The sequence below is a fragment of the Podarcis raffonei genome, chromosome 1, assembly GCF_027172205.1.
Source record: "Podarcis raffonei isolate rPodRaf1 chromosome 1, rPodRaf1.pri, whole genome shotgun sequence".
NCBI lineage: Eukaryota > Metazoa > Chordata > Lepidosauria > Squamata > Lacertidae > Podarcis > Podarcis raffonei.
In genome coordinates, this window is record NC_070602.1 from 48,002,623 (window position 1) to 48,015,336 (window position 12,714).

General features: G+C 41.1%; 1 protein-coding gene across 7 annotated transcripts in view; it reads right to left on the minus strand.

The window, feature by feature from the left end:
• RAD51B (RAD51 paralog B) overlaps positions 1–12,714 on the minus strand; it is a 293,246-nt gene that overhangs the window by 75,769 nt on the left and 204,763 nt on the right. Inside the window, exon 11 of one of the 7 annotated variants that reach the window (XM_053385231.1) lies at positions 5,417–5,733. The exons of the other annotated variants lie outside the window; for them this stretch is intronic. Coding sequence (XP_053241206.1) covers positions 5,711–5,733 — 23 coding nt within the window. The 3' untranslated portion in view covers positions 5,417–5,710. Of the gene's footprint in view, positions 1–5,416; positions 5,734–12,714 lie in introns of those variants that run through there. 7 annotated transcript variants of the gene reach the window in all.

A 12,714-nucleotide genomic window follows, 5' to 3' on the forward strand; every position in this document is an offset into this window, starting at 1 on the left:
GGCTAACAATACCTACTCCCAGTGCACACAGCATAGCAGCCTTGAGCTTTGGCAGTTTGAAATTAGATCCCGGATATCTCTTTATGACATTTGTATTCCACCTTTCTTTCAGGGACCTCAGTATGAAATATTTATACACACACACAGGCAGTACAAACAGCTTCAGGAGGGGGAGATTCAGAATAGAAATAGAAGCAGTGAAGTGCCCCTCCTGCTACCACTTCTCTGCTATCAATACCACCGCCTGCAACTGTTTTTCATGGGGAAGGCATCAAGTCTTCAATACACACATGTACACGTAACATGAACTTAACCCCGCACCGATGAACAGTGTATGTTCCCCCCATATTTGAAAAAGTTGGGGGTTATGGGGGGGGGGAATCTATGTAACACAAAAGTTCTACAGTAAAGCACAAAAAAACAAATGGCAAGAAACTCTGATAAGTTACTGCTACAAAACCCTCCAGATAAAAGTTCTACTTGAGAAGAGATACCATTTAGTAAGTATATTTCTAAGCACATTTGTTAAAACATGTGGAATTTCCTTTTGCTGAGGAGTGAAACCATTGGTCCATCTAGCCAACACTGCAAGCTGTTCTCCATGGTCTCATGCAGAAGTTCTATCACCTGCTACATGAGCCTTTTAATTGTTTGACGGGTGAACAACCTGTGGCCATTTAGATAGTGCTAGACTATAATTCCCAGCATCCCATGCTGGCTGAGGCTGTTGAGAGTTGGAATTCATCACATCTCGAGAGTCTCATCCCTATTTTAATGGGTGATGCCAGTGATTGAAGATGAGCTCTTCTGTGTGCAAAGCATATGCTTCACCACTGACCTTTCCATCCTCTACAGCAGAGTAGATCCCCCACCCTGCTCTAGAGTCCTTCCAGCAATAACCGCACAGAACATTGCCTGTCATCCCATATGCTATTTAAAAAGGGCTCTGACAGCTAGCTCTTCATTACAGGTTAGATCTCCCAGTCTGTTCAAATCCCATCACTATTTATATGTTAATACTGTTCTCTCATAAGCGGTAAGATTTTTTAGCACAGGGAAGAAAACTAAATCATATAAATGAAATGTCAGCCAAGGAAGCAAATACACAAACTAGTGTGAGCCAAAATCCTTTAGCAAGCAAGTCAAGGTTCTGGACCCCAGGGAGCTGGGAGAATTCATCTTCAAGAGTGAAAACTCAAGAAGACCTTTGGTATGATGTCTCTGAAAAAATAAAGTTTCGTGTTCTTTGGCTTCACTGCTTATGTGCTGTTTCGGTGTTATTGGAGACAATGTTCTTGGACTAGAGCTCATAGCTTGGCATCTTCTGCTGGATCCCAGATATGGAACTATCCCCCTAGCAGTCTGGTCTAAAAGATTCAACCAAGGACTAGGAAACTAGAAATGCCTGAGCTCCAGTTCTGGCTCTCAGCTGTTTGGGTACTCTGTTCTTCACACTCTTCCCCAGTAATGGGAATAATACTGTGCAGGCAGAAAACTGGCTAATAAGCTGTGCTTGTAACGTGCATTTAAAATGTGGTAATGGAGTTCTGAAGCTTGATTTCATTTCATCAAGCTGAACAAACTATTGGCTGTACTACAGTTGTTCCTCATTCTGAGAACATGGAATGCTTCCTCAAACAGTAATATCTTGATTCCTAGTGAAATGTGCCAAGTTTACTCTGAGAAAACTAAAAAGCTGGGCCATTTGGAATTCCACAGCCAAATTCCTATTTGCAAAGAGAAATTTGCCTTGGAGAAGTGGTGGTGGGGAGATTCTGTGGTGGAAGAACTGCCACTTCTTCAGCCCTGCTGTTTGCTCTGGCAGGGCAGAAAGTAGGGATTCAGCTCTCATAATTTTCTGTCCTTTCCAGTCCTTAAAACAATCCCCTTCCATTGACACCAATAAGGGGAGGGGAATAATAGTGCCAGCTCCAGGCTGGCATAGGTTTTTTTGCCTTTTTCAGGAGCTGTTGGGGGAATGAAGGGGCTTTAAATCCAATGCACCCCATTTTTGCCTCCACCACCCTGAAAAGCATCACCAGCATAAGAGCAACAGGGTGAAGCTTTCCATGGTCATACTAGGATGCCTCCGCCCAGAGAGAGCAGTCTGTCCTCAGCTGCCCTGTGAGGGAGCAGGATTGCTCCCTAAATGTGCCTAATTTTCAACAAACGGTTAGAATTTTAATTCAGGCGGAAACTGAGTTTAGGGATACTTTTATATCTGACACTGAAATGCTCCATTCCTGTCTGCCACTTTTACATGAGGAAGTGTTTGAAATATGACTACCTGAAAATTCTAGAAGTTACCAATCCAGCAAGAAGATTTACAGTTTATAGCTGGTAAAATAATAGAAGCCACAACATATATCACATATCTCTTCTCACTTCAGCCTGGGAAAATCTGAATTGAACTATGTTCTGACAATAATAAAATTATCCTAGCTCTTCTTTGGGAGACACATTCCAGGTTTGTGGGAATTCTGAGGGTCTGGGACCATAATAATGGGAAAAGCCTAGTTCCATAGTAAGCTTCCCCAGAGTTGGGTCCATTGCAGAAGGAACAATATCAAGGCAGTAAGCCCCTTGCAGTACTTGTCCATTTCCATATACTAAAGGCATCAAGAATTAATCCTTGGGAAATAGGTATGGATTCAGAAACTATTCTGAAACACTGCATCAGGATCAGCATTCGAAGAGTTTAGAATGTTCTTTTCTAAACTTTAAATATGTATGTGTATGTATACATTTTTTTCTCTCTCTCTCTCCCCATAGATAGTTGCTGCAGTTTGCTTAATTCTGATGCCCCCTTTTCAAGTTGTTACAAATTGTGGCAGCCACACCAACAGGCAACAATTCATTCAACTGATGTTTACTTAAAATTCTGGTCAGGTTGAAAGTCAACCAACAGCTATGTGAACAATCTAATTTGGCCCAATGTGCATGTGGGCCATGCTGCAATGTTCATGTTTACAATTTATTATGCACCCAGAGAATGCACCAATTTAGTTTATATTTACTGATGCCTAACCAGAATTGTCTTAAACTAGTTTATCTCCTATTGAAGAGCAGAAGACTGACTAAATCATATGGAAACAATTATTTTCTGGATGCAGTATGAAACCACATATTCTATACTGACATGTTAATAAATAAAGATCAGTCTTGGCTTGAAAGGCTAAGAAATGCAAACTACATAAGAGGATACCTTTTATTGGACTTATTTATTTCTTGCCATTATTTGAACAAGGAGATTAATTTATATCGGATAAAGACTACCTTTATATGCATGCTCTACTACACTTCTGCATTTAATATCTAGTAATTAAAATCAGTTTAAGAGATAAAAAACTAGGTAAGAGGATAGAGTTTGTTGGTCAAATGGCATGCAAGCTCTTGAATGAACAGAACTGAAAGCTAGCACATTCCTCCTCCATTGGAAACTCAACCAACAAACTTTACCTGCTTTTTAATATGATTTTAATTACTTTTAAATAATTGCAGAGGTTTAGTACAGCAAATGCGGCCCTCCAAGTAACTCTATCTGGCCCTTGGAACCCTCTCCAAGTCATGCCTCCACCCCCCAGTCTATGCCCCTCACCAGGCAACCTGAATGCTTTTACCCGGCTGGTATTTGTCCTTGAGCTGTGATAATGCCTCTTGCTTGCCATATGCATGTGTAGGGTGTGTGGAGAAATTCCTGACTTGTGTGGCCTCCTGTACAGACATATCTGTTGTTCCGCCCACTTTTGCCTCTGCTCCCACATACCACTGGCATGTGGCCTCCATAACATTGCTGAGACCATTTCTCTTGGGCAGAAAAAAGGTTGCTCACCCCTGTAGGAGACGATGCAGTTAAAGCCACAGTCTTTATCCAATACAAATTATTCTCTAAACTCAAATTATGACAAGATGCGCCACGTGCTGATGGAGACATAATGGGCCAAGATCCCCCATCGCTGGTCAAGTAATCAAGAGGGCACAGTGGGTCTGCCTGCTCCCTTCCCCTAATCTCTCTCCCCTCTTGCCTGTAGAGTCCATCACCCACCTAAACCATAATTAAGTGTGATTTCAAAACTGATATGAAACATGATGAATGCTAGGATTAGTTCACTTTAAACCAGAGACTTCAAGATAGCTTCACACTCAGGCTTTATGTCCTTGTTAAAAGCAAAACCTGTAAGGATAACCATGGTTGTTTGAAATAACTTAACCATGGCTAAGGCGAGGATGAAGTATTTGGGCCTGACAGGGAAAGACTGGGGGAAGAAACCAACAGGAGCTTGGATTATTCCCTGCAAGATGGGTGAAGAACTGGAAGGGTTACATGTACAGCTAGTAGTGAGATTGTTTATGTCTGCTTTTAGGAGTATCAGATGAATAAAAATGTGGACAATTTATGAGAGAATATTCCTGAAAATGTGGACAATTTATGAGAGAATATTCCTGAACTTCTGAGTATACATATTTAATGTGTGTGTGCTGTGGGGGTGGGGTGTTTCTGTTGTGTATATGTCCGCACAATCCAGAGAGACTATGTGGATCCACTTCATAGGGATATGTCTGCCAGAACATTAATAAGGAAAGGGCAGGAATGTAATCTTACATAATTCATTGCTGCTGAGAAAGGAGAGAGGGTGAATGGAAAAAACAGTTCATAAAGATGCCAGTGGTCTCTAAGCAGAAACAGCTGTTGAAGTCTTTTTTTTAAAAAAAAAAGAGGTCAAACCTTCAGCAAAGCCAGCAACAGGAAAGCCTGCAGTTGATCATTTCTACCTTCATCTACGCTATGGGCTGTGACCCTTGGGATCAATATAGCTGCTGATGCAATAATTTACAAAATGCATTGAATTCATTTTCTGAAGGTGGGATGAAGGCACAAGATTGGGTATTCAATAGTTGGTAAAAACATAGTAGTGTATTCAGAGATAGTTGTAAAAGTGCTAAAAACAGAGGGAATAAACAGTAAAAAACCCACTAGATAATCTACTCCAGGGATGTCCAACAGGTTGATCACAATCTGCTGGTAGATCCCTGCGATGTTTTTGTCGATCGCAGTCGATCGCTGGACCCCTTCCGGCCCGGCCCCTCACCCCACCCCACCCCACCCTCCATTGTTGGAGAATAGAAGACGGAGTTTACAAACTGAGGCTATTTACCCCCCGTGATCCTTTTGTGAATTGCTGTTTCTCTTTCTCCCCAAAATACTTTTAAAATGTTGCGTTCCCCCTCCCTAAAATAAGCAAATCAACTTCAGCCACCTGAACCCCCTCTCTAAAAATCCCTCAACAACTGTGACCTGAACCCCAATAAAACATGGCTTTTCCCCGAACCCCTAAAAAACAGGGATAGATCACTGCTAGTTTTTAATTCTGTGAGTAGATCGCAGTCTCTAGGAAGTTGGCCACCCCTGATCTACTCCATCCTAGAGCTGTCGTTTCCAGTGTTCTATCCAGTCTAATGTTAGATGTGTTAAATGAGAGCTTTTTCTCCACTTTCCCTGGGACACTGCATTACCTGCAGGATCTCCCTTTGCTTTCTCCATGGCGGCTCTCCCTTTGTAATATTTAATTCTGTATAATGTTCTCTGTTACCTGTCTAGACATCAATGTTCCTTTCATACAAGCCTCCTTCCTCTGAAGCAAGCTCTTCTCAACCCTGCCTCCAGAAAGGCACCTGTCTTCCCTCATGCTTCAGGACTGCTCTCAATTTTTTAAGTTCCATTCTTCCTTTGCCCTATTTGAACATATGAAAAGCCATACACATATTTTAAAGTTTTGAAATGCAGCCTGAGGGGTAGATTCATAATATCACAGGAGTCAACAATGCCCATCCTCCGTAACTGGAGTTTCCCTGTTTGAAATTTATCATTCTCAATAATAATAAAAAATACCTACCTGTGCGCAACTGTCAATTATTGCAGTCCACAAGCCCATTCCACTTTATCATTTTTAAATTTTGCTGCATCAATTTTTATTTTTTATTTTGATGCTGTTTTAGATCTGCAAGCCAGCAGCCTCAAAGCTCAGTTGGCACTGGGCCACCTTCACTGAAATTCCTTCCCAAACATTTATTTTTTATTTGGATCAGTTATTTTAAGCAGGAAAAGGGTGTCACTAAATGCTAATTGAATATTCGTTGTTAATACTGTCTCCAAACTGACATGTACGCTTAGAATATTTCTCAGTCTGATTACTATGGACCCATATGATGATTTCTTGGCCAAGAACTGTTTCACTTTACAATCTCTCTTGAGACTTGGATGATTATGACTTGGCTTTAGTTCCAGAGCCATTATAATAGACAAGACCCAGCCTTTCCATCCACTGACAGGAAGGCATGACACTGTCAGCAACTTACAGTTTCTTGATGACATTTCATTTCCTCCACGGGCACACAATTTGCCTTTCAGGCATAGCATAACATTGAAGTGCAAGAACAAACAAGAACCTGTGTGCATCGTGTCATTTCTATCACAGCCTTTCAACTGGTCCCAACAAGTGGGCTAAAAGGTTTAATCAATTTGGATGCATGAAGTCCCTTTTCTACTATTAGTGCTTTTTTGTTAACACAAGAAGCAGTAAAACCACTGAAGTTAAGGTTTAAGGGAACTTTTTAACTCGGTCAAAGCTTCTAGAAAATAAATGGAGGCCCCTCTGACATTTTATCTCTCGGATGACAGATTAAAAATAGTCCTATAGATCAAAGGCACAATGCATTCTTTCTTAATTCTTGTCAAACTTTGCATCAGTCTAGTCTCTGAAGGAAGGAAGGTTGCAATGTCTTGTTAGGTCAGTCATTAAAATCAAGGAACCAGAGTCACCAGAGACCATAAACCAGGGAGAGATTCTGCCATCCATCAGAGAGTATGACTTCTGACCCCTTTAATTCCTTTTCACTCCCCTCCTCACTCCTGTTACCATAAAGGGAGAGCCACTCTGGTTTATGTATAATATCCTGCCATAACAACTAGTAAAAAGCACAGCTCTATGTTGGCACTGATCCTGCCTTTGTCTGGCTGCATTCATTGTCCATGGGAACATAAACCAGCTTAAAAGGGTTTTTAGAGTATAGCAAGTCACAGAGCTTAAGAACTGTTCTGATTCAGGATAAATTGGGTTTCTACACGTGAAGTGGCCTTTTTTCTAAATAATCTGCAATGAAGACAATTAAAGTTACAGACAGAAAATCTAGCAAATCAAAATTCAGGGTCCTTTAACTTTCTTTAGCAAATACCTTGATATGTAGAGAGAGCAAATACACTTGTCAACTCAAAGTACCACACATGTTCATGTGAATGAATGGAAGGGGACACTTTGACTGTTTATGAAGAAGCCAAATGGGAGCTTGTCTGAACTTTTCACTTTAAAACATTCAGGAAAGGGTTTACATTCTCATAGTGTGACCTCAATACAAACGTAATAGAATTGGTAAACTTGGCTGTGTGAATAGATCACAAGCGTTATTTTATTGTGCTCAGTATTTTTTGTATGGATTGAAGAGTGAGTGGCGGAGAGCGCATTCTGAGGGTGTTTAGAGGGTGCGCCCCACTTTACGCAATTTCACTTATGCATGTGGGGGCCAGGAATATAACTCCTGCATAAGTGGGGAGTGCCTGTATTTTGTTTTCAATACTGTTCCTTGAGAAGCTAGTTTCCTATCTCTTACCTTGAACCTTCCCAAGGAGCAAGGAAAAACAAGTCAATTGAGTCCCAGGCTTTGAAGGGGAGGGGGGAGCAGAAGAACACAAATTTTTAAGAAGGCTGACAACTACATTCACCGTACATATCCTCGTCTCCCTTCAGCACCCCCCAGTTCTCTCTCTCTCTCTCTCTCTCTCTCTCACACACACACACACACACCAAATAAGGTACCATGAAACTTAAAACTAGGCTGGGCTGAACCACTATTGCTTTTCACTTCATCTTAAGAAGGAAACCAAAGCTGCTAAGTCAGAGAATGGATCACTTCCAAGAACCTCAGGAAGGAAGACTTATCAAATGACCCCATCCCAGTGCTGGCTTTTTTGTTTCTGGTGGGGATCTCAGTAAATATCTGGAAGATATCTGGAAGATGCCTGGAAGAGAGAAGCAAGATAATTTGGGGGCCCACACAGCACATGGTTTCTGTGGCCTGCTTTTCATTAGTCCCGCTTTGCAGCCACTCATCTCCTGCAAATCTCATCACACCCTGGCAAAGCACCCACAGCATGTTAATCTTTTCATTTAATAGCAAAGCTGCTGTAATCTTTCTTCCTTTTTCCTTCTTAAAGGGCAGACAGTAATAATAATAATAGTAATCAGGCCAAAAAGACCACAGTCCTGTTCCTCTTACTGCTCTCTCCTACCCTGCTCTTTTTCAAATCTAATACTTGATGCATTCCCATGGTTGACCTGTGCATGCACACTTATTCTGGTTGATAACTACCAGCTGCAAAAGAAAGCTTGTGCTGTGTGCAGTGTTTAAGGGAAGGGTATATCTGGGAAGGGGGGTAGAGAAACAGTGTGCACTCCTGAAAACGTCTATGCCTTTCAGGAGAATGAAGCTGCCTCACATGGACAAAACAGAAAACATATTCCAGATACCTAAGTCTAAAACTCTTGCTTTCAGCTCTGCCATTATGGGCTTCAAGGGAGTCACATGGAGCAATGTTGACCTTTTATGCTGAGAAAGCTGTTTGCCTCATTACTAAGAATGAGGAGAGATCATCCCCCCCCCCCATGTTGAAGGTTTGACCAGCCTGAGACACAGATCTCAAACTCCAAAGAAGAGTGATTTTGGTACAATGGATTCTTTGTCTTTTATTAGCAAGAATCTTAAAAATGTCCCCACTGTATTATCGAACTGGCACAACCCTTGGTGCATACTATTGCTGCTGAAACACAACTGAAATTGCTCTGTATAGTGGCTTCCTGTGTATAGGTCATATACAGGCCTTTTGCCAAATACCATGAGTGTTTTATTTATTGCTACTTAATTACGTTACTTAAAATGTGGAGCAGTAATAATTTTATTCAGCAAAATTTATATACTGCTTGATTATTTAAAAAGTCACAAACCAAAAATCCTCTCTAGTTTACAATATATTAAACAAACACATTAAAACTATTGATTAAAACTGGTATTAAAATATTCAAAAGATTATTAAAATCAACAATAACTAAAAGGAACACATGTAGCTTCTACATGTCTAGAAAGGCTTGCTTAAACAAAAATGTTTTAAAGAGGTACCAAAAAGAGCACAGCCAAGGTGCCTGCCTGATGACATCCAAAGTGCAGGTGCTGCCACACTAAAAATAATCATAGGATTGTAGAGCTGGAAGGGGTCACAGTGGTAATCTAGCTCAACCCCCTGCAATGAAGGAATAACAGCTAAAGAATCCCTGACAGATCAACTTCTTACAAGAGCAGAACGAACCTGTAACAGTGCCAATTTTGAAGATCAAAGCAGTCGAGTGGGACTATCCCTCAAGTAAACTGGTCCCAAGCTGATATGGGTTTTAAATACTATACCTTGGTAATACATCATGTGTATGATTATGATTATTGATGTTGTTAGTACAGTGGTACCTCGGATTACAGACGCTTCAGGCTACAGACGCTTCAGGTTACAGAATCCGCTAACCCAGAAACAGTACTTCGGGTTAAGAACTTTGCTTCAGGATGAGAACAGAAATTGCGCGGTGGCGGTGCGACAGCAGCGGAAGGCCCCATTAGCTAAAGTGGTGCTTCAGGTTAAGAACAGTTTCAGGTTAAGAACAGACCTCCAGAATGAATTAAGTTCTTAACCCGAGGTACCACTGTAGTGTATAGCTTTCGGTGTGGAATTTGTATTGCATTTTTTATATCAATTGTTTTTTACTGGGTGCTTTCTGTTGAAAGCGGTATATAAATGAAATAACTTAAATATTTAAGGTAGCTAGTAATAGAGTACAAAGAGGCTAATCGCATGTGAGACAATGCATGATGCATTCATAGGCACAACGTACATGCATGCAGCAATTTCAACCAGATTTCCAGTGACTGCCAAAAGCCCTGTGGTTGTCCGAATCAATACTAAGAGAACATCTGTGGTGTTCACAGTTACACATTTTTGAGAATGTCTCTCTCTTAATTTTTTTTTTTACACCAACACACGGGCATGTACGTACATCTATGTTCATACTGTTAGCGCTAACCAGAGACCATTTCCTTTTATTCAGCTGCCATGAAAACAGCTTTCAAGCTGTTCTGCATTCTAAAGGAAAAATGTTTGTCAAGTTGGCAGAACATGCGCTGAGTGCAGGAAGGTGCTTGGAGCTGGTCGTCAACCAAGGTTACACAGGTGTTGCTGCTTCAAACTGTGGAGAAAAACAAATTATCGCTTGTTTGAAGGGGAGGGGGAAAATGTAACTCAGTGCTTGGATCCTCCTACAGCAGAGAAGTCTAACCGCAAGCTTGCTTCAGCAATGCTGACATCCTTCAGCCGGCCAAACATCACACTGAAATTCTTTAGTGAGTTGTGGTTTCCAGATTCTGCCATATGCAAAGCTGAGGTCTGCTCAGTTCTTAGAACCAGCAACTATTTGTGTACGTTTTGGTAAACTTTTAGGCTCGGCCATGCCAAGGTAAATCTCAGATGCTAATGGGTCTGGGCTTTGGGATATGTTATACAGTCTCGTAAGATTTCACAGCTTTGTTATTTAAAACATTTTCCCCACCCCCATAAAACCAGACACCGTTTCAATATACAATGGAAAACTGGAAAACTGAGTATACTTTAGAAACCACCACATACTTACTCTAACAAACGTCTGGAGCGAGCCTGGTTCTGTTATTAGTGGAAATGGGCCTAGAGCAAATCATACCACTAAAAGCCTTGAACTCTGTGGACGTTTCGATTTAAGCTGAGCTGCTATCTACAGAGACTGCTTCCGGCATTCCCTCTTCCATGACAGTGCAGGAAGCAGTCCTGGCAACAGAAAGGATGATGGGCTGTGGGAGAACAGGTATTGACACCCAGTGCTGTGGGGGGGGGCGCAGGGTACGCATACCCCTAAACATTTTGTGAATTTAACAGAAGAAACTTTTTTTTTAAAAGTTTCTTCTCTAGCATGGTGAATCGTCAGTTCCGTTGCTACCCCTGATGGTGACTTCATTTCCTGTTGTAGGAGTTGGAATCTAGCACGGTGATTGGTCAGTTTTGTTGTTACCACCTCCAATGGCGGTTTCCTTTTCTTTCTCAGTGTAATGCATATTCTTTGTACCTTTGTCCATTTACTGTATTTATTTTTTCCTGATTTAAACTATAAAGCGGTGATTTTCTTGAGTCAAAATGAGAGTAACCCTAAACATTTTTTTTTAGAAAAAAAGCACTGCTGAAACCACCCCTCCCAGGAAGATCGCAAACTGCTTCCCAAGTTGCTGGAACCACCATTCTCCATCTCCACTTAGTAGAACTGGAAAGAAAAAAGTTCAGTGCCCAACATTAGCCTGTTATTAAGAGTGTACAATCCTTTTTACCTCAGCTATATCTGAGCAGCTGATCTCAAGGTACCAAACAAATAAAGTAGCACCTCCAAAGCAGAGGTTCTTTTGAAGTGGCCTCTTCTTTCTCCTCACAGTACTTATTTTTCACTGCTTATGAACAGGAGCTGCAATGAATTTTGCCACAACTTTGTTTACTTAGCACTTCAAAGGCCAGAAGTCTTGTAAATGTCAATATCCTGCTTGCTTAAAAGAATAGAGCAAAGCTGGGTGTGGGGGAAGAGAAAGGAAACGTCTTGTGGTTCAAAATGCAAGGGCACATACAGTAGTAGGGTTTAATTCTTACTCTATCAGTCTTGACATAATGTTGCTCTTTCCTTTGGCGATATAAACAGGAAAGAAAACGTATCATGTTTACCGTTCGCCAAATGGGGGAGGGGAAGGCCATCAGGTTGGGAATGGAAGGTTTTTTTGCACAGTATTATAAACTTTGTTTTAAACAACACAGAATAAAGTAAGGTTGGGGAAAATGGGACACTCTTGGTGACTTGGTTCAGAATTCCTGAGATTAACAGTATATAAACACAGGCACCATCTTCCTATGCTATGAATATAAGTGGATTTCACTATTCTAAGGCACCTATAATCAGAGATAATTAAACTATTAAGCCTTTGATGTTTGCAAATATTATTGGACCATTATAGTGAAAGTTAAAGAGAATCATAAAATTCCTTATTTGAAAGGTTCTTTTAATACAACATGCAACCTTGTACTTGGGGCCCAGAACATATTAAGCCCACAACAGGGGGCAATGTTACATTTACAGAGCATTCCTGCAAGAAGATCATAAGCTACAATTAGGTATGTAGTCTGAGTCCGCCATGTTGTACAAGTGTAATTTTGCCTACCTCACCACCACACTCTCCCCAGGACTAAGCACAGCCTTCTTGGAGATTTAGTCTCCCATAACAGCAAAAAGTTCTTGGCCCTGTTTCTACAAACATGTATTTACATCAGGTGTGTTGGGGCACTCACTTAAAACACATTTTTTCAGCCAGGCTTTCCCTGAGGGGTGATCCAGATAAGTAGAAGGGTTGTAGTTCAGACATGGCACAACTACTTTGAATGCAGAAGGCCCCATTGCTTGGTCTATAGGGAAAGATGAGTGGGACTCCATCTGAAACCGTGGAAAGCCACTGCCAGTCAGTGTAGAGAATAATAAGCTTATTTTTACTCATGCAATTTTATTG